Genomic DNA, 24,254 nt, shown 5'->3' with positions numbered 1-24,254 from the left:
AATGAAACCAACAATGATACCCATTAATCACCAAGGGCTATGGAACGTCAGGTCTTGCCTGACTGACAAGCTCATCCTTACTACTGTGGACTCAAAAGAGCTAAGCCAGGAGAACACACCACTGGGCAATCTTAAAGCGGCTTTATAATCAGAAGGAAATACAACATTTAAGGTGATCACAGAATGCAATGTTTGCACTAATTATGTCAAGAGTAGCCTCTGTTATCTACAACGAGGTGTTCAAGTTATAGAAATTAAGAATTGAGTCCCAGCTCAACCTCTGCAGCTAGGACACCTTTAGCCTGTTAACTTCTCTGAGTTTAGTTTGTCTTTGAAAGCCTCAGCTCTAAGCTAGACCTGCTCCCATAAACCCACCTGTTAAAGATGTTCCTTCAGTAACAGAAACCATGGCAGGAAGAAGAAGCCTGCCCCAACCTCCCAGGGTCTACCAAGTCATTTAGAAGCATGACAGAGGCACCTGTAACACTACCTGGCTCTTGGAAGGCAGTCAGTAATCAACTACTTCTGATGTAACATCTGCGCCCGTTCCCAATTAATTATTTATGAATAAATGCCTAGGCCTTAAGCTTTGACTCATCCCCCGCTAACTCCTAACTTACAAAACCTGTTTATTCTAGTCTATGTCTGCCACATGGTTTATTCTAGTCTATGTCTACCTCTCCTCAGTTTCATTCATGTCCAACTTCTTCCGAGTTCAGGGTGAATCCTTGCTCTTGACTCTTTCCCAGAATCCTCTCTTTCTCCTCCATATGTCCCACTTTCTATTTCCTACCTTGGCTAATAGGCTATCAGCTTTTGATTGACAGGTGATGCTTCCACACAGTACATAAGAGATTCTCTCTACATTCTGGTGGTAAATGTGTGTGGGAACCTACAGGAAAGCCAAGTAGGAAGCCGAGGAGGGGAGCAGTGGTGGGGAAATCATGTGTCCTAGAAGATGAAGTGTCGGGGGCGGGGGGAGAGCTAGAGAGCATGCATGCGTGTCTTTAGACACAGCATGAGGGTAGCACTCGGAAAACCTCCCAGAATAGGTGGCTACAGCAGGTGCTGCTGGATGGCCTGTAACGGGCAGTGTGTGTGCCATGTGAAGTACTGTCCAGGCATTAGAGATACCCAGGAGCCAGGAGGTCCAGGTCTCTCACTTCCCCTAGTCAACATCCTTCAAACAAAGCAGACTAGCTCGCAACTATGAAAGATCACATGAAGAGGGGAGGAAGGACGCTGTGAGGGAGAACAGATCAAGGAAGACCCCTGTGATCTTGGATGATAGTTAGGAAAGACCTTCAATGCTCCAAAGAGCTTTTGAGATAGGAAGGAAATCGTTCAGTTCTGAGAACGGACAAGCCAGCTGGAGATCAGTGAGTAGTGGTGATATGAGGAACACCTTGAGAGGCAAGCAGGGCCCTGCAGATGAGGGAGGCCTCCAGGCCTCCTGACCTCTGGGTCCCACAGCAACCCTTCCTGTAGAACAGCTGTGAACAGCAGGAGGCACAGGCAATAGTTTACATTAAGAAGTAGCTCTGCTTATGGCGAAAGAGAGGTTCTAAGATTACTATGGCAGATGCTAAAAGCGGTCTGAAGACGGCTGAGTCCAGACACTCTTCTAAGAGGCAACTTGGGGGACGAGGGCAAGTCATCCAAACCTGGGGTTTAGAATAGTATGAACAATGTCATTTACTAAGTTGAACAAAAACAGGGAGAAACACATGTAAGGCTGACAGAGAACCAAAAATGTGGGATGCCCATCAGAAAACCAAGGAGACACATGAGCCTGGAGCCTGGGGAGAATGTGGACATGGGGGACCACTGCCCTGAAGGCTGACCTATTAGACGTGGCCACACTAGTGGCTCTGATGAACTCAGCAATGGGTTGCTATTGTTTCAGCAGTGGGAACAGGCTCGGGAATCAACTATTCATACCCAACCGCTCTGAAGATCCCAAACGTGTTCCTAAGACAGTGAGGCGTAAGAACTGAAGGTCCAGAAAAAGGAGAGGGTCTGTGGAAGCAGAGTCACTTTTAAAGTACCCCATGTGCAAAGCAGTAGTTCCTCAGAAACAGCACAAACCCTGAAGAAATAAGGACCAGAGGGAACATTACAGAACACGCACTATTCTCAGCATTTCTGAAACTGCATATGGCCAAATGCCCACACACGTCACATCCGTAACATAAAATCTACAGTGAGCTGGGTCAGGAAGCACACTACCTGCTTGACTTGCTGAAACCTCTTTGCAGAGAGCCAAGTGTGGTGGTACATGTCCTTATCTCAGCCCTTGAGAGGCAGAGGCAGGTGGATCTCTGTGAATCTAGCTGGTTCTCTCACCCCTCCTCTTGCTTCAGGTTCCTAAGTGCCAGCATCACAGGCCTGAGGTAGCACACCTGGCTTTGCAAGGTTTTCCTCTGAGCAAGAGAGAAATGAGAATGCTGATGTTCACTTTCTATTAGACTCACAGTCATGCCTTTTAACTGTTCTTGTGTGGATGTTGTCCGGGAAACTTTATCCAAGCTTAAAATGCTACCCAGCTGAGATCCCAGGGCCACAACACCACAACAGAAGCAACACCTATGCTGTGGGCTTGTATCACTTCCCACAAGGCTGCTGGCTAGGCCTGCGGCCATGTTTAGGAGATGCACCAGTGACTAGCCAGAAAGCAGTCACTCACCTTGCACCTCCTGGGTGGCATGCTGCCTTCCTGACCTCACAGGTCCTGCTCCTTTACCCCTCCCACCCCCTTCCCATCCCCTTTGAATGCCACAGATTCGCCTCATCCTGTTGGGCAGTACATGACTGCAAAGGTCCTGTCCAAACTGGATCAGGGAGCAACTGTCCTGTCCAGCACTAAATCCAGTGAACTGGAAACAAACAAGCTTTCTCCCATCTCTACACAGAATTCGAAGGCTTTCTCAACAACCAGCTAATGGACAGAAGCTGTATAATACAGAAGAAATCGGAACAGACTCTGAAGCCTGTTCTTGGCAACCATTAGGAGGGTAAAGCAATATTCTCATTTTTATAATGTGGCATCATATAAAAAGACAAGTACAGTTTAAAAACATCAACTTTATTTGTAAACATATGCCATATTTATTCAGAATGTCATAATTAATGTAAAAATAGAACCTTCTCTCCTGTAAATGTTAATACTGTGAACTAGATACATGATATTTAGTGAGGACTTTAGGAATGAATTCTTTAAAAAACAAATCTATAATTTATATACATTGAATTTATCATACAAAATATATACAACTGCATAATTTTGATGTAGAAAAATGAGATTGCCAAAAGTAAGTAGGTCATTTACACAGCATGTATTCTAGTCAACTTTTCCCAAGGGATTCACCAATTAGTCGGACAGCAATACTCTTGCCTTCATCTGTCTGGATCACAAGTAAAGCTTCGAATCTGCCCACCGTCTCTGGCCTGAAGTGCACCGGGATGTGGATATAGTGTCGGGCCCTGTGGAGAAGGACATGGGGAGATATGACAGCGGCCATCAGCTGCCTGCTACAGCCCAGGCCAGAACCAAGAACCAGGAAGCGCTGCATGGAACTCTAATTTCTTCCATGCTGATATTAAACAAGAGGCTAAAGAAAGGAAAGTCTCGAATGGAGGTGACACAGCTATAGAGTGCCTGAGGTGTGGTTAATCCCCAGCACTCTCCTGTGTTCTTGAATCAGGGTTCTCATGTAGTTCAAGAGGCTCTCAAACTTGCTGTGTGGCCAAGAGAGACCCAGAATTGTAACCCTCCTTACCTACGCCTCCCACACAAGGGTTCTGTGACTAGTTACAGAAGCCAGGGCTTCAATCATGATCAAGGGAAGCACAGTCCCCAACAGAGCTATGTACCCAAGCCCAAAACAAACAAAATGAAACAAAAAACAAAATACGCCAATTGGATTAACAGAACATTGGAACTCTAGCTAGAGCTAGCCAGGTAAAATAGGAAAGAGAAATGCATTTTGCTTCTCTGCACCCATATACAAATCTAAGTCACTATCGACCTACAGATCTACCTATATAAAATCCTGGCTTTACTTAACTCAGGCATCATATTGTACTGTAAGAAATAATTAAAACAGCTCCCATTCTTATCAACATTACTGTGTAAGTTCGCTCTAAAATCTGAATAAAGAATTATCCTTGACGCTTTATTTTTAGGTTATGTAGACTGGCCAGGAGGGCCTGTGTGAAAGAGCAATAGCAGCAGAGGTGAGTCTCGTCCGTAAAGCTGTCCCTGGATAGACTTATGGCCTGCCCATATGTAGTCAGCAACTCTTGGTTTAATCATACAAGTCAGAGTTAGAATCCCTCCACAGAGTGACGGGATTTTGTGTTAATTCTGTTACTAAACATTGTTACTAATGTTTCTTAATGAAACCCAGTACTGGCTTTCAGATGCAGAAGGGCTTCCCAGGCGGAAAAGACGGCTCGGAGGTTAAGAGCACTGGCTGCTCCTGCACCAATCCCAGAGGACCTAATGCCCTCTTGTGGATTAGCTGGTTCCAAGCACACAAGTCACACATATATACAGGCCGGTAAGGATTCATACACAAAATATAAAACCATCTTTTTAGAAAGCAGGAAAGAACTAGTTGCTGAAAAACTATCTGCTTATTTTCACCTGTGGTGAACCCCTCCCCTCACAAACACATGATTAAAAATAAAATCAATCTTTAAGAATCAAAAGTGTTCCTAAGTGTCTTTCGAGGCAGTAAACAGGATCCACCGTGACGGTTAACACCGTCCTTCAGACAAGATCCAGAACCCACTGAGGACAAAGCCTGTGAGAAGGACTCGCACTACTTATGCCCAGCACCAGTCCCCAGGCTGCGGTCCTGGACTGCAAGCTAAACAAGCGCCCTGAGCACCAGCACTGCTCTTGCATGTGGCTTCCTGACCGTGGCTGCAATGTGATTAGCTACCTCACATGGACCTTCTCACCAGAGCAGGACAGACTGGGAGACGACATGAGTCTTCTTCCTTAAGCTGCTTTTTTGTTGGGTATTTTTCATAGAAAAATAACTAAAACACCAAGGTTGTAACCAAAAGTAGGGTTCAACTTAAGACAATATTCTCTAGCTCTAGGGCAAGAAGCCCACAAACTCACGTCAATAATGACATTTACATTAACCTGTGTGATAATGGGCGCCTTTTCTTTTTAAAGGACAGTTTTATCGTGGTGTCCAGGACAGCTCTCAGGACAGCAGAAACTGCAGGTGTGTCCCACTAGAACTCTGCACCTTCTACACGTTTAAAACTGGTTTGGAAACTGAGTAAAGTGCTATCACACACACACACACACACACACACACACACACACACACACACACACACACACGCGTATATGATGTATATGTTCTTATACATATATATACATTATATAAATAATATATATAGAAATAAGCTCCCGTATTCTACTGGGGCTGTTATAGTGCAATCTACGAGAAGTAGCAAAATGGTGACTAAATCCAGGCAGCTTCAAACAGATGAACTACATTTTGTTAAAAATTGAGATGAAGCAAAACATATGAAATAATCTGACATTTCAATTGTCAAAATTACATCTGAATTTAGGTGGTATCAATAATTAACAAATGCATAGAGTCACAAAGATAACTAATTTTATATCAACAACAGACTGAATACTGTGGCCCTACCCCCAAAACTTGTCTTAGACCTGGTCATTTTCTGGCTTACACCTGTTATGGCTCAAAAACAAAACAAATAATAAAACCAAAAACCATTAGTTTCTGAGTAGAGGGAACACAAAGTCTAGACTTAAAAATACCCAGTGGTACCTGCAGGAGGACGACTGGGAAACATCACAATAAACGATTCCTAACTCACTGCAGAGTACCATCTCCATTAGTGAAAGTTCAAAGTGGTGATGTCAGTCCTGACTGGGGAGAGCAGCACTGAGCAGCAATGGTTACAAGGTAGCCCTGAGGTGATTAAGCTGTGTCTGCTGTGGACACAAAAGAGCAAGAGCCGTGGATCAAAGCCTGTGGGACCATCACAAAGCCTGAGGGGCCACCACACTGTTAAGTGACCTACAGAGAGTAATGACACACTCTAGGCAGGATTCTTCGATTGCTTGGCTACCCGTGAAGGGTGAGCAGAATACCCCTCTCTGTGTCGCCAATGAAAGAAGGAAGCTGCAAAGAGGAAATTCTCCTATCCTCAATCCCAAAGTGCAAGTTCTGACTCCACCCGTCAGAAGAACAGAACAGTGCTTCTCACTAAACTCACCTCAAAGAGTACCTGGAGTGTTTGATGTGGAAAGGCTCTCTGGGGCTCAAAAACTTCAGCTGGAAAGTAAGCGGGAACACATTGTAACAGTAGGGAAATTTGGAGTTTGTCAAATGTAAAACTCAGCTTTGCTTTACAGAGACACTGGGTAAATTTATGTTCAGCCAAAAAAATTAGAGACTCGCGTAACAGAAACACATTTAAAGAGTTTTAACATGAATTTTCTCTATTCTGATTAATGGAAATGTTATTTAGAAATGTACTATGTAGCAGAGGATATAAGGAAAAAAAGTTAAAATTTTTAAATTTGATTTTCAAAATAAAGACCACAAATTGCAAATAAATTTCTTTTCAAATACAGATAGCATTAAAGCATTTTTAAAATGCATTACAACTGAAATATACAGAATATATCTCTAGTCATTAAGAAAATAATTTTTGGGGGCTGGGGATTTAGCTCAGTGGTAGAGCGCTTACCTAGGAAGCGCAAGGCCCTGGGTTCGATCCCCAGCTCCGAAAAAAAGAACCAAAAAAAAAAAAAAAAAAAAGAAAATAATTTTTTGAACCCCAAGTAACATTTTCAACTTACTGTATGAGTGAAAAAAGAATTATTTCGTAAATTGACTTTCAGCATCCTGGACTCCCCAAGTTTGGTTGGCAGGAACACGTAGACATCCTTTGGGGCATATACTCCACCATGACTCAAGTCAGGCTGCCTGCTTTGGGGAGAGATTTACAAAGACAATTAAGAGTCTGTGACTACAATGTTTCCATTATGTTCCGAGCTTATCTAATCATGTGATGCCACAGGGGCTCTTCAGGCGGGCTGGGTCTGGGCACTGTGAATGTGACTTCTTTCCCATTTCTGCTTCAGTTCCTGTCACCTAGGCCAATCATATTTCCATAGGCTACTCTGAGGTGTCCACAGATGCTGACCTCTCTGAGAACCGTGGCCTTTCCACGGTAAAGGCAGGACTGTCAGGGCCCCTCCATTTGAAAACTGGAGGTGAGACTTGGGCAATCCACCACCACCCCTACCCTCAACTTTAGCATCTTTCAACAACATCAGAGTTCAAAGACTATGAGAGGAACTGATAAGTGGACAGCAGAAAGAGGACGCTCTTTATAAAGTGTTCTATTTCTTTACAACAAAGTGCGTTATTGCCAGCATTAGAAGGCAGAGGACCAAATATATATACCAAACTTAGTGAGTTTTAGTTTACCTTCTTCTTCTAAAGCTCTTATTCCAGAAATAATTTAATTATTTATCTGTCATAAAAAAGATTTTTCATTGGGTATGATAAATATTACCATTAGAACAGTATAATGATATGAAGAACAGTATAATGATCTTTAAAAAATGTTAAGAATGTACTTTCAGGGCTGAGAGACCGCTCAGTAGTTAAGAGGACTTCCCGCTCTGGCAGAGGACACAGGGTTGTTTTTAGAGCGCACACGGTAGTTCACAACTGCCTGTGGCTCCAGTTCTAGGGCATCTGCCACTGTATTCTGGACTTCAAGAACACCCGCACTTAGGTGGTGTGCAGTCACACAGACACACACACTCATCAAATGAAAGTAACAGGACTTAAAAAGTAATGCTCAAGTACTTTCAATCTGCGCATGCCTGAAACCCCAGTTCTTGGGAGGTGTGGGTGGGTGATGCGATGTTTGACATCATCCTAGCAAATGCAGGCTAGCCTGGCCAACATAGACACACAGACCAGGCTACTTCCTTAAGGTTGTGTTATTTTATTGTGTGCCCATGGGTATGTCTGTACACGTGTGAGAACCTTTGTGTAGTGCAGGTGGAGGCCAGAGGCGAGCAGTGGACTGATCCCCTGGAGCTGACATTACGAGCAGTTCTCACAGCCCAACAAGGAAACTGGGAACTATACTGCAGTCCCCTGCAAAAGCAGCAAGCACTCCTAACTGCCGAGCTGTCTTTCCAGCCCCAGAATCTACCTTCATGCTCTTCTTACAGAAATATAAAACAGCACAACCATTTTGGGACAACGATTTGCCAACTTGTTTTAAAGTTAAAATATGCTTATTGGGGTAGTAGTTAGTTAGTTTTATTCAAAATAAATAAAAGCATTTATTCTCACAAATGTACATGAAAGACAGGCACAGTAGTACAAGCCTTTACTCCCTGCCCGGGAGGCTGAGGCAGGTGCATCTCTTAGTTCAAGGATGGGTACAGATACCCACATGTCAATAGGAAGTACAGTTCCTATAATGGAATGCAGAACAGTAACAAGGATAAACTCTATGCTCATCAGCAGTAATGAATCACAGGAAGTGTAATGTTGAAAGAACAGACCCAGAGATGTGCATGCTTACAAAGCTAAAGCAAAATGAATCCTATGAAACAGAAGCCAGAGCAGAATACACTGTACTTCAAGGGATGCGTTAGAACCTTTCGGGCGAGAGGTATTATCTTGGTGAAGAAGGAAGTGACTCCTCTGAGAACCAAGGTGAACAGAAACTGTCAAGATGGACACAGCGCACACACCCAGGCATGTGAGAAGAGGTCTCAGACACAGCACGCCTCCGGGACACAACTGCAGGGTCTACTTTAATGAGGGTATCTCTGGAGGAGCGTGAGTCTTCAGGATCCTTTTCTGCTGTGATGCTCTGTATAGGGGGGGAAAAAATCACAAAGTGGGAGGAGAAAAGGAGAATACTCCAGAAAGCACAAAGACATTTCCTCATAGGAATTCCATTATTTAAAAAGAAAGACTGTAAAGACATGATTGTCTTTAAATCCTGTGGACTGCAAACTCTGTTCTGTAAACCCTAGTCTTTTTGTCCCAATGTAAATGGCCATACACTACATACACATAGACAGCAATTCACATACTTAGGTCAAATGTGGTTCGTGTGGAGTTTAGACAACAGGGGCTAATGCGGACTGCAAAGACATCAGCTAATAAAGCCCGACAAGAACCTTAAGATACGAGGCTACACAACACATTAGTGATAAGGAAACCATATTGTGTGTTCTGAGATGTTTTTTCGTTTAGGGTTTAATACATACACACTTGCTTATTGAACGCAGGACAATACTCACCTGGCCCGAGAGCTGGAATCTCAATGTGTGTTTCATGTGAGGTTCCTTAGCAGGGTGGCACTCAACGTCCCAAAACTGGGCGTAATTGCCTCTGTCTCTGGGCAGAAACGTGATGGAGACCTACAAAACACAAGGCAAGACACACGGGCCCCAACTTTACACACAGATTAGGAACTCAAAGTTCACTGTAAACCGAGTAAAGTGACAAATGCATCTACATTGGCTAGTTTCCCCTCTGAAAACAACTGATCTGAGGGCTTGAGAGTGGTTAAGGGCACTGGCCGCTCCTCTAGAGAACCCATGTTTGAATCTCAGCACCAACACGATGGCTCACAACCAACCATAACTCTAGTTCCAAAGGATCCAAGTCCCCCTTCTGGCCTCCTCAGACACTACATGAATGTGGTATACAGATACACATGAAAAATGCATACACATAAACTAGTAATTTTAAAACAAGGATTTGGACAATTTTATCACTAGTATGACATATCTAAAATATATTTCTGAAATCCCACCATGAAACAAGCTCCTCTTTCAACCTCATCAATGAGGCCTTCTCAGTGAGACATGAGAATAGAGGAAGGTGAGGGTCACCAGCCCAATAAAGCAAATGGTGCTAACCTGTACCAGCACACACAGTAAGTAATTCAGAATGCTAGTCAGGGCTAATACAGCTCGTACAGCAGCTGCCCTGCTCATACAGCTTAGGTACACACAACCTGCACATGTACAACCTGTGACTGCTCGGCTAAAGGCCCCCAATGGCGATTCTGGTTGGTGACAACAGGAGAAAGCTCCCAACAGTAATCAGGTATCTGTAGCAGTATCCAGGGTCCAAGAAACCTAAGTGTAGACAACTGGACCTTTACAGCACCAACTGCAAACCCTGCTTCTCATACAGGCAGTGTCCAGTGTCACCCACAGTTAGGACTGACTGCATGGGCACCAACAACCCACAGAGCTGCCAGCTTCTAACAGTCAGGCACTTACTTCCCTTCCCTGTGGCTGCTGAGGCAAGCAAGGGAAATGAAGCACAAAACAAAACAACAAAAACAAAAACAAAACAAAAGAAAAAACCCAAGTGCTACTGAACCCATGTAGGAATCTTCTCCAAAACCCCACCAAGGCAATAGGCTGTCTGACAGCCTTAAATGTGAAAGGTTCCAGTGTCGTTGCTGTGGTGACTAGGATGAAGCAAAACCCCACTGAACAAACGCTGACAGGAGCTCGGAGTGCAAGTGGAGTGGGGAAACAGGCTGCAGCCCCCAGTGAGTGAGGTCTGCCTGCTCTCTGAGGAGATTACCACAACGAAATGACTACTGGTAGAAGATGCAGAAGCAGCCCCTCTCTACACAAAGGTCATTAGCCACCCACGTCTGAAAAAAACTTGGGGTCCCCTTTTGACACTTCAGTGGCAGAGAATGGAGCCCACTCACCTAGTTGATATACCCTTAAGGGTGTTGCTAAGCTCTCTTGCCCCTCCTGGGTTTGATGGGAAAGGAGAGCACGAGAGAGACAGATATGTGGGTTAGACTGTCTGAGGGGAAAGAGAAGGGAAACCATAGGTCCTGGCTCCCAGCTAGAATCCACTCAGCCTGCTCTGCAGCCCGGAAAGAAGACTGCCTCCAAGACAGACCTATTAGTAGCTTGCCACAGTGGCTGGCAGCTTCTGCTTCAAGTAAGGAACTCACTGGACCTCCTAATGTTCTGCCCTCAAGGATTCAACCTACAGCTGTAAGTAGGGAACTCATTTTTACCCCGCCCCAAGGTGCAAACAGGAGTCCATCTCTGAACCTGCCTATAGCCCTCAAGATCTGCCACAAAGACAAGAGGCTGCTATAACTCATTTTCTGCAGACTTGCTCTGCAAGGAACTGCTCCTGGCTGGCATCCTGAGACCCTGAAGACTTGGAGCTCTAACACTTGCTGATACTTTCTGAGCTGGCACCTTGTGCGGGGCACAGTGCTGTCCTCCACTTCCTATTTAAGTTGTTGCTCCCATGTGGCCCTTTTCCCTCCACTGACTGCCCATTCTGTTCTCGGATATCTTGGGACAAGAAAACTTGCCATCTCACTGTGTTAACAATGCAACAATATTTTAAAGCAGTACTTTATAGAGTCAGTGTTTAAAGTCGTCTTTACCAAAGAAATTAAGAGTTAATAGCAGAGGTCACCAATGAATCATATCTCTGAGTCTGAACTAATAAAACACTAAAACATGTAAGTCTCGTGTGAGCATGTGGCCTCACTCCTGCCCCTGCACAGTGGGAAGATGATAACCCAGATTCTGAGAGCTGAGCAGCAAGGACGGAGCAGACCCAGAGGAGAACACGGTCCCAGCCCAGGAAATTAAACACTCAACGAAGCAGAGGAAAGCAAGCATGAAGACAACAGCGTCCAACTCAAGTACAAAACAGGCGTTCGTCTACAACCAGGAAACGTCAGGCCTCTTTAACATTTAAACTCAAAGCAAAACAAAGGGGGAAACCTGGCATCACTGTCCATCACACACTCAGTACACTTACTACCCCGCTCAGCCTGTAGAGCCCACTGACAAATGCTTCAAAAGCTTACTGCACACCACTGATACCTTTCAGTCATGCAACTGCCCGGGAGTCACCCTATGTTCCTATCCAGTAACTCCCAATCCACCAGGCCAAACTCGGGTGGAATGGTCTCTTTGGTTTATTGTCAGTGTCCTATCCAGAGGGAAAGTGCATCTGTTCACATTTCCCTAGGAAAAGTCACACAGTAAAAAACAAAAACAACAACAACAACAACAACAAAAACGGGGTTGGGGATTTAGCTCAGTGGTAGAGCACTTGCCTAGCAAGCGCAAGGCCCTGGGTTCAGTCCTCAGCTCTGAGGGAGGAAAAAAAACCCACCATGGAGCTTACATTTCTAAGTAAACAAATATACATACATACATACACACACACACACACACACACACACACACACACACACACACACACAGACACACACACACACACGAGAATTCCTGGCTTCCTGGCTCTCTGCACAGTGAGTACAGCATTGAGACCTCATCGGGTAAGTCTTTGGACAGTGGATAGAGTTAATGCAGACACACACTCACAAATGGTCAAAGTACAGGGAGCGTATCAAGGGAGTTCTCAGTCACAGATAGACTCAGAGACCATCTGGGAAGAGACGCTTCAGAGGATCAAACCAAAACAGTGTCCTCTGGACATGACAGGACTGCTGACCTCATGCACTCACAGCAGGGCTCTAACGGAAAAAAAATCCCACACCACTCCCAGTTAGCTCTCTGCACCTCATGCCTGTGGCTCTCAGCTACTGCTGCAGCATCATGGCTGCTTGCCTACTGCCATGCTCCCTGCCATGATAGCTATGGACTCTAACCCTTTGTAAGCCCGAAATAAACTCCTAAGTTGCTTTGGTCACAGTGTCTTATCACAGCAATAGAGCAGTAACTACGACAACAGGCTTGCCAGCCTTGGAACTCACTGTATAGAACAGGCTGCCTCAAATTTAGATCCACCTGCTTCTGCCTCCAAAGTGTTAGGATTAACAGTATGTGCACATGTCTAGTAGCTATTTGAATTTATTCAGAAGTATATATCCAGAAGTAGAAATGCTAAGGCATATTGAACTTCTACGTTTAGTTTAAGAATTGTCAAACTTGGGGCTGGGGATTTAGCTCAGTGTTAGAGCGCTTACCTAGGAAGCGCAAGGCCCTGGGTTCGGTCCCCAGCTCAAAAAAAAAAAAAAAGAATTGTCAAACTTTATTTATATGACTACACCATATTATAATACATTCCCAACATCAACACATGAGAATTCTAGTTTTATGTTTTTAAAAATCACATCATAAACATTTTAGTAGATTATCAAGTGACAGATCATTTCTGACTTTGATTGCATTTTACAAATGACTAACTATTCTAAGTGTTTTGAATTAATGGCTACTTGTATATCTTCTTGGAGAAACATCTATTTGAATCCTTGGCTTATTTTAGAAATTGAATCATTTATCTAAGGCATAAATGTTAAACATTCTAAATGCAAGTCTTTGTCAAATACATGATTTTCAAATATTTCTCCCACCTTGAGGATCTTTTTATTTTATGGAGTTATTTAGATGCCTAAGTATTATTAATTTTAACAATTCGCCATCATTTGACACCTTTATTGGTGTCATACTTAAGATACCAGTGCGTAATGAAGATTTGTTGTACGTATTTTCTAAGGCTGTATACTTTTTTCCTTGACCCATTTGAGTTAATTTTCTGAATCATTGCTGTAGTTTGCATGTGTAACATCTGTCAGTCTCACATGTTTGGACACTCCTGCCCAGCTGGTGGTGCTGTTTCAGAAGGCTCTGGAACCTTTGGGAACTCTGTGTCCACCTGAAGGAAATGGATCCCTGGGAACAAGCCCCGAAGTGTTATAGCTCAGCCCACCTTCCTGTCCACCCTGTGCTTCTTATTCTGCTAAGAGGTGAGGCAATGGGAGGCCAACTACACACTCCTGTCACTTCTTCTCCTCCATGAAGGGCTGAATCCCCTCAAACTGGGGCCAAAACACTTCCAGCCCCCAGGCTGATGCCTGTCAGGTATTTTGTCATTGCAATGAGCAAAGTAACTATGCTGTGGTGACAGGTGAGGCTCACATTTGACCTGCGCAGATCATGTCATCCGTCTGCATTTGCTGTATTTCTCCGCTTTGCCTTGGTTCCCTAATTAACAATACCAGCTGAGCACAGACATAAGGGCTGTTTCCTGGCCACTGTCTGTGCCCCTGTCACCATGCTCCGACAGTGGGAGGTTTGAAACTGAGTACTGAGTCCTCCCCACGGGGCTCTTCTCATGCTCTTTCCACTACCGTGGATCCCTGTGGATCCAACTCTGTGAACTTTAGGACCACTCTGCCAACCTAAAACAAAACTAACAGGAAGCAATAGTGGGAACACGGAGAAGTAAAAGAAGGTTGGACAGGAACACACACTAAGAAAGCAAATGCTTAGTCCCAGAGATACTGAAACCTAAAAGGAGAAGACTACACACATACACAGACATACACAGACATACACACTCACACTCACACACACACTCACTCACACACACACTCACACACACACTCACACACACACACACATCCTTTTCCTGCTTATTCTGTGATATAATACATAACATACCTGGTGCCATCCTGGTTTATGCTAATACCAACTTTCCTATTAAGTATGACATTTTCTATTAATCTCAAGGCAGATTAGTGCCATCAGTGATGGGCTGTCACCATGTCAAGTGCAAGTGTAACAGCAGATCAGTGACTCAGCACAGTGTTGCATGTGGTCCCAACTAACTGATCCTAGTAAATCTGGAAGCACCTGGAGTTCTGTCCTGTGACTTTCTAACGTGAATACAACGTCAAACGGATGCCAGGTTAGTTATGGACCCTCTTCTGTGATTCTGACATGGCAAAGCCCCAAGGCCTTCCTTCCTAACTTTCTCGGTCACCAGCACACTTAAAACCCTATGGCAGTCACCTATTTGCTCTGAAATGAGCATTTTTTTTTCTTTTTTTCGGAGCTGGGGACCGAACCCAGGGCCTTGCACTTGCTAGGCAAGCGCTCTACCACTGAGCTAAATCCCCAACCCCTGAAATGAGCATTTTTAAATACAGAAATTTTTCTGAAAAGTAAAAGCAATTAAACCCATAAATAAAACAAGATTTAAAAAATTTAAAGCCCACGTACATTTTTTAAAAATTTTATGTGCATTTATATGTATTATGTATATATACATATATACGCACACATGTATGTATGTATGTATGTATGTATGTATGTATGTATGTATGTATCTAGAGCCCAGATGAGTCAGATCCTTTGAAGCTGGAGATACAGATGGCTGTGAGCCACCAAAATGGGTGCTGAGAAACAGCAGGAAGTGCTCCTAACTGAGCCATTCCTCCAGGCCCCTGGCTAGGGTTTTGAGTAAGACGACGTACGTAACAATAATGGAGGGCTGGAGAGATGGCTCGGTGGTTAAGAGCTCTGCTTGCTCTTCCAGAGGACCCGGGTTCATTCCCAGCACCCACAAGGCAGCTCACAACTGTCTGTAACTCCTCTTCCAGGGACCTGATGCCCTCGTACAGACATACATGCAGGCAAAACACCAGTGCACGTATAAAAATAAAACCAGAACACAACTGAAAACAAAATAAAAGTTAAAAAAAAAAAAAAACAACATGGTGGCTCGCAACCATCTGTAATGAGATCGGATGCCCTCTTCTGATGTGTCTGAAGACAGCTACAGTGTACTTATATATAATAAATAAATAAACGTTTTAAAAAAAAATAATGGAAAAGAGGTCATAAATCCAAAAGAGAGTAAGGAGGAGTAATGGGAGGTTTTGGAGGGAGGAGGGGAAGGCAAAAATGATGTAACTATTATAATCTCAAAATATAAAAGAAACAATTTTAAAAATCATACTTTGAAAATAAATAAAAGTTCCCAATAGCTGGAAGGTTTTGCTACCCATGAAAAAATACTGAAAACTCTACTGTGACTGTTGAATTTTTCTGAAGAACGGTGGTTCCAATGGCTACAGCTGGTACACAGAACTGTCTTGGTCAGTGAAGTTTGATTTTGACACAGAAGCTGCAGTCCCTGTCCCTACACTCAGTGCTCTTTAGCTAGCGCGTCTCTGGAAGCAGACACCTGCCACAGCATAACAGAAGTGTGCCTGTGCCAAGCGGACCTCCTCTCCCGTGGACACAGCATAACAGAAGTGTGCCTGTGCCAAGAGGACCTCCTCTCCCGTGGACACAGCATAACAGAAGTGTGCCTGTGCCAAGCGGACCTCCTCTCCCGTGGAAAGCTGGTCTGAAGGAGACAAACTGAGGCAACCAGGTCACACGATTCATTGCTGGTGAAATAATACGCCCTTAGCAGCTGTGAATAAAATCCCAAAACTCACCTTTTGGAGTCCATGGCCTTCTAGTGTGCCAGAAATGGGAGAACATCTGAACGCTGTATAGGTAGCTCTAAAAACATCTCCAGTTTCATCGACTCCCTGGGAAATAATAATTTAAAATAATTAGATGGCTATTTAATTATTCAAATGGTAAAAATCACACCCAATAAACTAATCAAAGAGACCTCATCATTCTTAGTTATGGAGGGCAGGACAAACCTATCTCAAAATGGAGCTTGGAGCACACACTCCTAAGAAAGAGCCTCCTGCGCAGACGAGCTCTGTGCATGCCATCACGTCGGCTGTCACCAGCACACAAAAGTTCAAATCTGTCCTCTGTGAGCTTGATGCTATTTATAATGCCAAATGACGGTCTGCCCCAAAGACCCCAGCGCCCTGCTGAACGTACACTGTAATACTGCTGCAAAACGAAATCAGTATTGCGATGTACGCAGTAACTATCCACCTCAACTGTGCCACAGCCAGGCACAGGGCTGCACTCCTCTGATCCCAGCACTCAGGATCAGAGGCAGGAGGATCTCTATGAATTTGAGGCCAGTCTAGTCTACATAGTTCTAGGCCAGGCAAGGTTACATAGAACTCTTATTGTACAAAAGAAAAACCACCCACAAATAGTATCACAAAATACTGAACCATACCGATGACAAGCTATTCTCTTTGGGCAGTAGCACTGAAGAGCTATACAGCAGGTGGCACGGTGACAATCACCAGCAGTGTTCCACCCCACCTGTAGCAGCTCCCATGGGCTGACACATGGCAGACGTAACAACATGTGTACACAGGGCACAGAGCACAGTGCACACAGAAGGAAACAGTGTGTGCACGCAGGCTCAGTAACAAAACACTGAACATTTCTCAAATTAAATTATTTCAGATAAAAATCAGACTAAGAAAATTTTCCAAGCTGACTCTTGGAATTATCTGGTATAAAAGACTGGATACACACCACCCCGCCTACAGAGACACACAAGTGAGGGAACTGGCAGCACACAACAAGATGTCAACCTGTATTCAGGGTCTGACACAGCTCACAGAGTCTCAACAGTTTGATGACTAACCTTGACATAAGGGGGAGCAAAAGATGACAGGTGCCACTTTACATTTGTGGGCCCACAATTCTCCAGTTCCAGATAGTTCTCTGAAAAGAAAAAAGAATGCACCACTTGACTCTGAGAAGTCAGTGGCAAACAGTTCTGTGACAAACTTCATGACCTTACAGTCCAGTGGAAACTACGGAATTTTCTAGAGAATCAGATGTGTCAGATATCCTGTTTTTGTTTTTGTTTTTTTCAAAAGCACAATGCATAGATATTGAAGGACTGAACCATGAAAGGAAGATTACAATGGACTAGGACAGGTGTCAATGCTCACATGGGCAGAGGAGAAGGGAGGAAGCTTCTGTCCTGGGTCCAACACCTCTACAAACTTTACATCACCCTAGCACACATCAAGCACCAGCCGCCGTTTACAGGTCAGTGCTCAGGGAAACCACAGAGAAGGGAAAGGGCACAGGTGGTGGCAGGGTGCAGGGCATCAGTGGGCCCAGAGCTCCAGTTCACAGAACTCCAGAAGCTGGCTACAAGAGTAGCGCACTGTAGGCTTGCCGAAAGGGGCTCACAGGAGGAGAAACGGAAGACCAAGCAAAGGACAGGGCCAGGATTGAGACCTGAAAAAGCAGACTAGGCAGGCCTAGATGTAAGTGGAAGGCATCCGTTATGACAGAAACAGAGACTTCATTCAGTCTAATAACTTCTCTATGTGTCAAGCAAAGTCAGGAGTTGAAGAAAGTGAAAGGACTTGGAGTAGCTGGGACACAGGCTGCTGGTGCGGACATGGTAAAGGAGCATCCGGGGCTAGGAGCCTGCTCACCCAGCAATGTCCTAACGCTGGAGTGGGCACATGAGTGGCCAGACAGCTAAGCAGCCATGCTTTAACAGGAAGGCAAGGAAAATCAAGGAAAAGGGGGAAGGCTGTGGCTACGGGAAAAGAGGGACCAGAGCTGAGTGATGGGGGCATGAAGGATGTGGGCCAAGGCTGGAAAGACTAAAATCCATGGAACCGAAGACAGGAAGGACTTGAGATAAGAGAGTAAGGTGAGCTACTGGGGTAAATGGTACAGTCTGGGAGAGGACTACAAAGACAACGCAGTCAATGGGAGGTACCATACGAGACAGGGACCCAAGTCCTTTCTAGAACACCTAAATAATATTGTTCATTTAGCAAAGGTCTGCAAGGAGAAGGAGAAAGAGACAAAGACAAAGAGATTACGTGAGGACTTTGGAGGAGTATTTACTACAGAGTCTACTAGATGGGAAAGACCAGGTTCAATGCTTAAAATACATAACAGTGCACATGAATGAGTGAACGCACCCTATAGGCTCATAGAGAGTGGCACTATTGGGAGGTATGGCCTTGTTGGAGTAGACATGAACTTGTTTGAGTGGGTGTGGCCCTGTTGGAGTGGATGTGGCCTTGTTGGAGGAGGTGTGTCACTGGGGGTGAGCTCTGGTGTTTCAGAAGCCCACGCCAGGCCCAGAACGTAGCCCTCTCTCTTCATGCAGCCTGCTGATTTGGGTGTAGAACTCTCAGCTACCTCTCCAGCACTATGTCTGCCTGGGTACCATCAGGCTTTCTGCCATGACATTAAAGGACTAAACCTCTGAACTACAAGCCAACCCCAATTAAATGCTTTCCTGTGGGGTATGTAGGCTGTGCCACCAGAGAAACTGGCATGGAACTGGCGAGGTAGAGCATGTTCAAACCCCAGACCTGACATCAGCAGGAGTGGAACTAACTCCCTCCATTTATGTGCCTGTCTCAGAGCACATAACCAACATCCCCAACAAGGTGTTCACAAGTGTCAGTCACATAGCCCAGCACCTGGAACTCTTCCCCCTGCTAACGGGGCCTCTCAGTATCCTTAACCTTCAGACAGTGACCTGTGCCCATCCTGGAGAGTCTCACCATTTCCTCAAAACTATGTAACCCTTGGTTCACCCTGAATAAAGGGATGTGTATAAGGCCACCCTGAATAAAAGTATGTCTACAAGCTAAGATCATCTCAGAGTGCTGTTCGTTGAAGCTCACTGGGGAAGGTCTTTGCCTAAAAGAGCTGTAACACTAAGATCCTCTCTCTCTCTCTCTCTCTCTCTCTCTCTCTCTCTCTCTCTCTCTCTCTCTCTCTCTCCCTCTCTCCCTCTCTCCCTCTCTCCCTCCCCCCCATCTCTCTGTCTCTCTCTGCCTCTGTGGCACTAGCTCCCAGGATACTGTTCATCCTAGACTCTGATTCACCCCTCTCCTTCACCCCTCCAGGCTCTGGAGGAGAAAACGGACCTCAGACCCCACCCATTCTAGACTTGCCAAGTCCTCTCTAAGACGGTGTAACAGAGATGTCTGGACACCCTGAGAGGAGAGGCAGAACCCAGAACCACACTTTCTTTTGTAAGAGTTGCTGTGACTATGGTATCTCTTCACAGTAATAAAACCCTAACTAAGACAGCCACCTCATTTCTTCAATTACTAAGTCTCTACTAAGAGATCTGGTTGAACAGGATAGTAATGACCATCTAATGAAACTTAAATACACTTACTAGAGCCTGAGCTTCAGACTTTAAGAGCGTGTTTCAAATCCACCCAATTACTGAAATGACTGCCAGTGGCTCCATGATGCTCTCCTTAAGTAGGAGTAAATGTTGTACTTATTAACTCAGGGCAAAGAGTAAAGCTCAGCAGGAAAGCACTAAAGGGTGTGATGCCCTGGCTTTGATCCCTAGCTACAAAAACAACTGAATACTAAAAACAAAAGAAGAAAAAAAACAACTAAAAACAAAGCACCAGACCGCACAGTGACTGCCATCACACCCACCTGACTTTGTAACACCGTACCTGAGGTTTTACCAGGTTCTGTTGGAGGAAAAACCACTGTCTTGCTTCTAATTTCAACTTTGGTGGAAGGCGGTTTTGTTAGTGGTTTTGTCAAATGACTAATGGAAGGTTCTGGTGCTGGGGCAAGAACCCCAAATGTGCCGGAGGAGAGCGAATGAGGTGAGGGTTCTTGAGTCAGATCTTCTCGAATTTGAACTTTTATAATTTTCTGAAACAAGCCAAACGAGTAAGACACCGAAGCAGCTAGCAGTTTAAACGACACATGGTTTTAAATTATGGTAAAGAAATTCCAAAGAGGGGTTGGGGATTTAGCTCAGTGCTAGAGCGCTTGCCTAGCAAGCGCAAGGCCCTGGGTTCAGTCCCCAGCTCCGAAAAAGAGAAAAGAAAAAAAAAAAAAAAAAAAAAAAAGAAGTTCCAAACAAATAAAACATTGAGGAATTTAGAAATTATAGTCTATTCTAGACCTCAAAGTAACTCTTGGTTCTATTTCTTCTCTCAGCAATAGCCTCCCCCCCACCCCTTCTTTCTACTATCCCTGCATGCATGTGCTATGTACACATGTGTGCCTCAGCACTCATGGGAAAGTCATAAGATAACCTTGGGTGCCATCCTCTACCTTGTTTGAGTAAGGCCTCTGGTTTGTTTTATCTACAGTGGCTAAGATACAACTGAGCCTCCTGGGACTCCTCCCCTGCCTCCTGTAGGCTCATGGGGATAAGCAGATGCCTACTCCTGTCTGGCTCTTCCTAGGTTCTCAGGCTCCGAACTCCGGTCTGACACTTAGAAGGCAAGTGCTTTACCCACGGAGCCATCTCCTCTGCCTTCCTTTTTGAGTTTAAAGCAAATAGTTACCAGGCCCTTACTTTCTATTACTAGTCTCCCAAGAAAACTGTTCAGATCACAAAGGGCAAAATTCTGTACTAAGTGCTCTGAGTAAGAATACCTTCTTGGGTTTCATTTGACCTCTGATATGTAAAAGTTAGTAAGGATTGTGAAATTGAAACTAAAAATAAAAGGAATGCTGCTCAGAAAAACAGAGACATACCTTCTGTCCGTTATCACAGTGTATGTAGATCAAGCCAGTCCATGGGAGCCCTGACTCTTTTGTGGACACGGAAAGATTAGGACTCACAAGAATTTGTATCTTACTCCTTTAAAAAAGATTAATAATGAACACTGAGAATATTCTTTACTTTTATATTAGTAATGACAAATGTTAGAAATACTGTTCTGCCAATAACCAATCCCCTCCCATGGCTAGAGAAAAAACAACGACAGAGAATGTGGTTTTCTCTCTCCTTAATTCTCTGACAGCTTTCCTGGCCTCAATACCGACAGTGACAAACAGAGAGCATCCTCAGCCTGAGGGAGGACTCACTGCGGTACAAACCATGGGACAGAAACACTGCTTCAGAATCAACTCCAGACAAAGACATACTGCACAAATCCTAAGCCAACTTTTCAGTAAACTGACAGAAAATGTAGAAAGGTGCGTGTGTGTATATGTGTGTGCGTGCGTGCATGCGCGCGTGTGTGTGTGTGTGTGTATGTGTGTATGTGTGCGCGCGCGTGCACGTGTTAATAATCCAGTTAACAATCTCTGTTCTCAATTTCTCTTCCAGGACCATGTATGCTAAGGGTAAGTTTAAATGAACAGATCAGACTTCTATCTATGAAAATTCACACATGTCAAAACAGCATGGCAAAATTATTTTCCATTGCAAATAGCTAACACTTGGGGCCCCAGGGCCATCTGTAAACAACTGTTTTACCATGCCCTTTCTTTTTACTCATCAGCTGGCAAAGACCTGCTCTGTGTGATAAGCACTCAGTGCAAGATGAGTTGATTGCTTTACTCCATGGACACTCTGGGAACCCTGTCTTTACATTAGTTCAGGGCATTAGCCCTGTAAACTCTACAAATATGCACAGCCATAATTTTGCAAACATAAATGAGCTGTGTTATTCTTCTGCAATGCTGCTACTGACAAATACTGACACCCTAGCTGGGAGAGCTCTGTGTTAAGCAGATGAAATCCTCGGGAAGCTGCAGAGCCATGCTTTTCGTCTTGGCCAGAATCAGGCTGCACAGAGAACGCCCGAGGAGGAATAGCTGCTCTTAGAAAACTCCATCTTAGAACGTCTTGTGTTATAACTTAGACAAGTTACAAACCAGAAAGTCCTGGCTGAGAAATGTCTCCAGAAAAACAAGAAACCAAACACACACACAAAATGGAATGCACATGTCAAACCAGGGAGACAGAAGGCAAAACAGCTAGGTTTTATACGAGACTGCCAACCCTATCACACGCCCGGCTTTATCCCTACATGGTGAATTTGTTAGCAGAACATTGTGTCAGAAACTCTCTGATGTCTTCTGTTCCAGGGCTCTGTTCCTCATCAATCCTGTCTCTGCCATGATAGGGCACCCTACCTAGCTATGCGTATGATCTCTACTCCACTAAGAGGAGCGATTCTTAACTGTGTGTTACAAAAATCACATGTGTACTTTGTTGGCTCAAAGCAAACTTCTACTGAATAGCTTTATTTGTGCATGCTGGGAACAGAACCAGTCCTTTGCGTGCTAGGCAGGAGCTCAATGACAGAGCTCTGCATTACCCAGAGCAAGGCTATATGAGGTGAGTTGGTCCTTCAGTTGGGACGAGGAAAGGAATCAGTGGGAGTAGGAACAGAAGGGAAATATGATCAAAATACATGTATGTTAAAATACATATAAGATGTTTATACTCATTATATGTAACTAACACATTATTTTAAAAGGTCTCCAAAACTCTGGACATGGTAGTATGCCCCTTTATTCCAAACACTCTGAGGCAGAGGCAGGGAGATCTCTGAGTTCAAGGCCAGCCTCATCTACAGAGCAAATGCCATGACAGCTAGGCCTAGAATGACAAACCTTGTCCCCCAAGAAACAAAAATAAAATAAAATAAAAACCCTCCATGATGGCATTTGAATAAAATACAGAAGAAAAAAAAAAGCATACTTACTCTGGCATAATATATCCATGTTGTGGCGTGACTGTTAGGCAATGTGCTGGCCAGTACAGCTCAAATTTCAGTAAGGTAACAGAACTGTTTATAATCTGGAAACATCCAGTTTTTGCCAAATCACCTATTGTATCAGATAAATGATGTTAATTGCATTTAGTCATACTAAAAAAGGTACATGTTAGTAATAGTGAATCCTGAATAAATGCACTTAGTTTATTTTATTTTTCTCAACAGTTCAATTGTAGGAATTTCGAGTCTGTGTTAAAGTAGGTCTTTTTGATAACTCCTAGAAACTAGAAAGACACTGGCTACACTATAAACTTGAAAATGCTGTCACCTGATTTCACTGTGGGAAACACACATGTACCGTTTTTTACTACTCTGAACCCATAGTATCAATGTTAATTCAATAAGCAGCAGCAAATAGAGATCCTTAGGTGGACTAATAACCACTTGTCAGGTCTCAGAGGTGGGAGACAATCTAAGGTGATCCACAGATATGGATGCAGACCTCATTCCTAAGTGCACTTCTGAGAAGTTCTTACCAAAATACTCACAAGAAGAAGGAGCTACCAGAATCAAATGTTCCGGATGGACAGCCCATCTTTCTTCAGAGGTGGGTGTGCCCTGAGCTGGGTGGGCAGTTTGTGAGAGAAAAGGAGCACCTTGAGGACCTTTGACTGGTAAAACATCCAAAAGGACACTGACACCTTGTTTTCCAGAAGTTCCAGTTTCACTGGATAAATTGCTTAAAAACAGAAAAGAAAGATATATTAAAATATTAACAAATCTAATTGTTTCACACTTTATATCAATGTTTCATAAAATAAAAAATTATGACAGGAGTAAAAGGGTATGATATACCATATATATTTCAGTAAATACAAAGTCTCCATTTTTTCTATATACGTAAAGGTAGCTTATAGGGCTTAGGATGTAGCTCTGAGAGAGGGTGGTCACCAAGCATGACAATGCCCTGGAATTTGACCCTAACATTACAGGAGAAAAGACAGAAAATTAAA

The 24,254-nt window shown here is 44.1% G+C and overlaps 1 protein-coding gene across 2 annotated transcripts in view; it reads right to left on the bottom strand.

The window, feature by feature from the left end:
- Positions 1-3,064: 3,064 nt before the first annotated feature.
- The window catches only part of Cep192 (centrosomal protein 192), an 84,405-nt gene continuing 63,215 nt past the window's right edge, over positions 3,065-24,254 (bottom strand). Inside the window, exons 34-44 of one of the 2 annotated variants that reach the window (XM_087592730.1) lie at positions 23,790-23,980; positions 23,230-23,353; positions 21,266-21,371; positions 20,221-20,428; positions 17,394-17,473; positions 16,318-16,413; positions 9,350-9,469; positions 8,792-8,913; positions 6,866-6,995; positions 6,277-6,335; positions 3,065-3,483 (exon numbers count right to left, since the gene is read on the bottom strand). In XM_087592730.1, coding sequence (XP_087448856.1) covers positions 3,345-3,483; positions 6,277-6,335; positions 6,866-6,995; positions 8,792-8,913; positions 9,350-9,469; positions 16,318-16,413; positions 17,394-17,473; positions 20,221-20,428; positions 21,266-21,371; positions 23,230-23,353; positions 23,790-23,980 — 1,375 coding nt within the window. In that variant the 3' untranslated portion in view covers positions 3,065-3,344. 2 annotated transcript variants of the gene reach the window in all.

Source organism: Rattus norvegicus, chromosome 18, assembly GCF_021556685.1.
Source record: "Rattus norvegicus strain SHRSP/BbbUtx chromosome 18, alternate assembly SHRSP_T2T, whole genome shotgun sequence".
Classification (NCBI taxonomy): Eukaryota; Metazoa; Chordata; class Mammalia; order Rodentia; family Muridae; genus Rattus; species Rattus norvegicus.
This window is presented reverse-complemented; position numbering and strand designations above follow the sequence as displayed.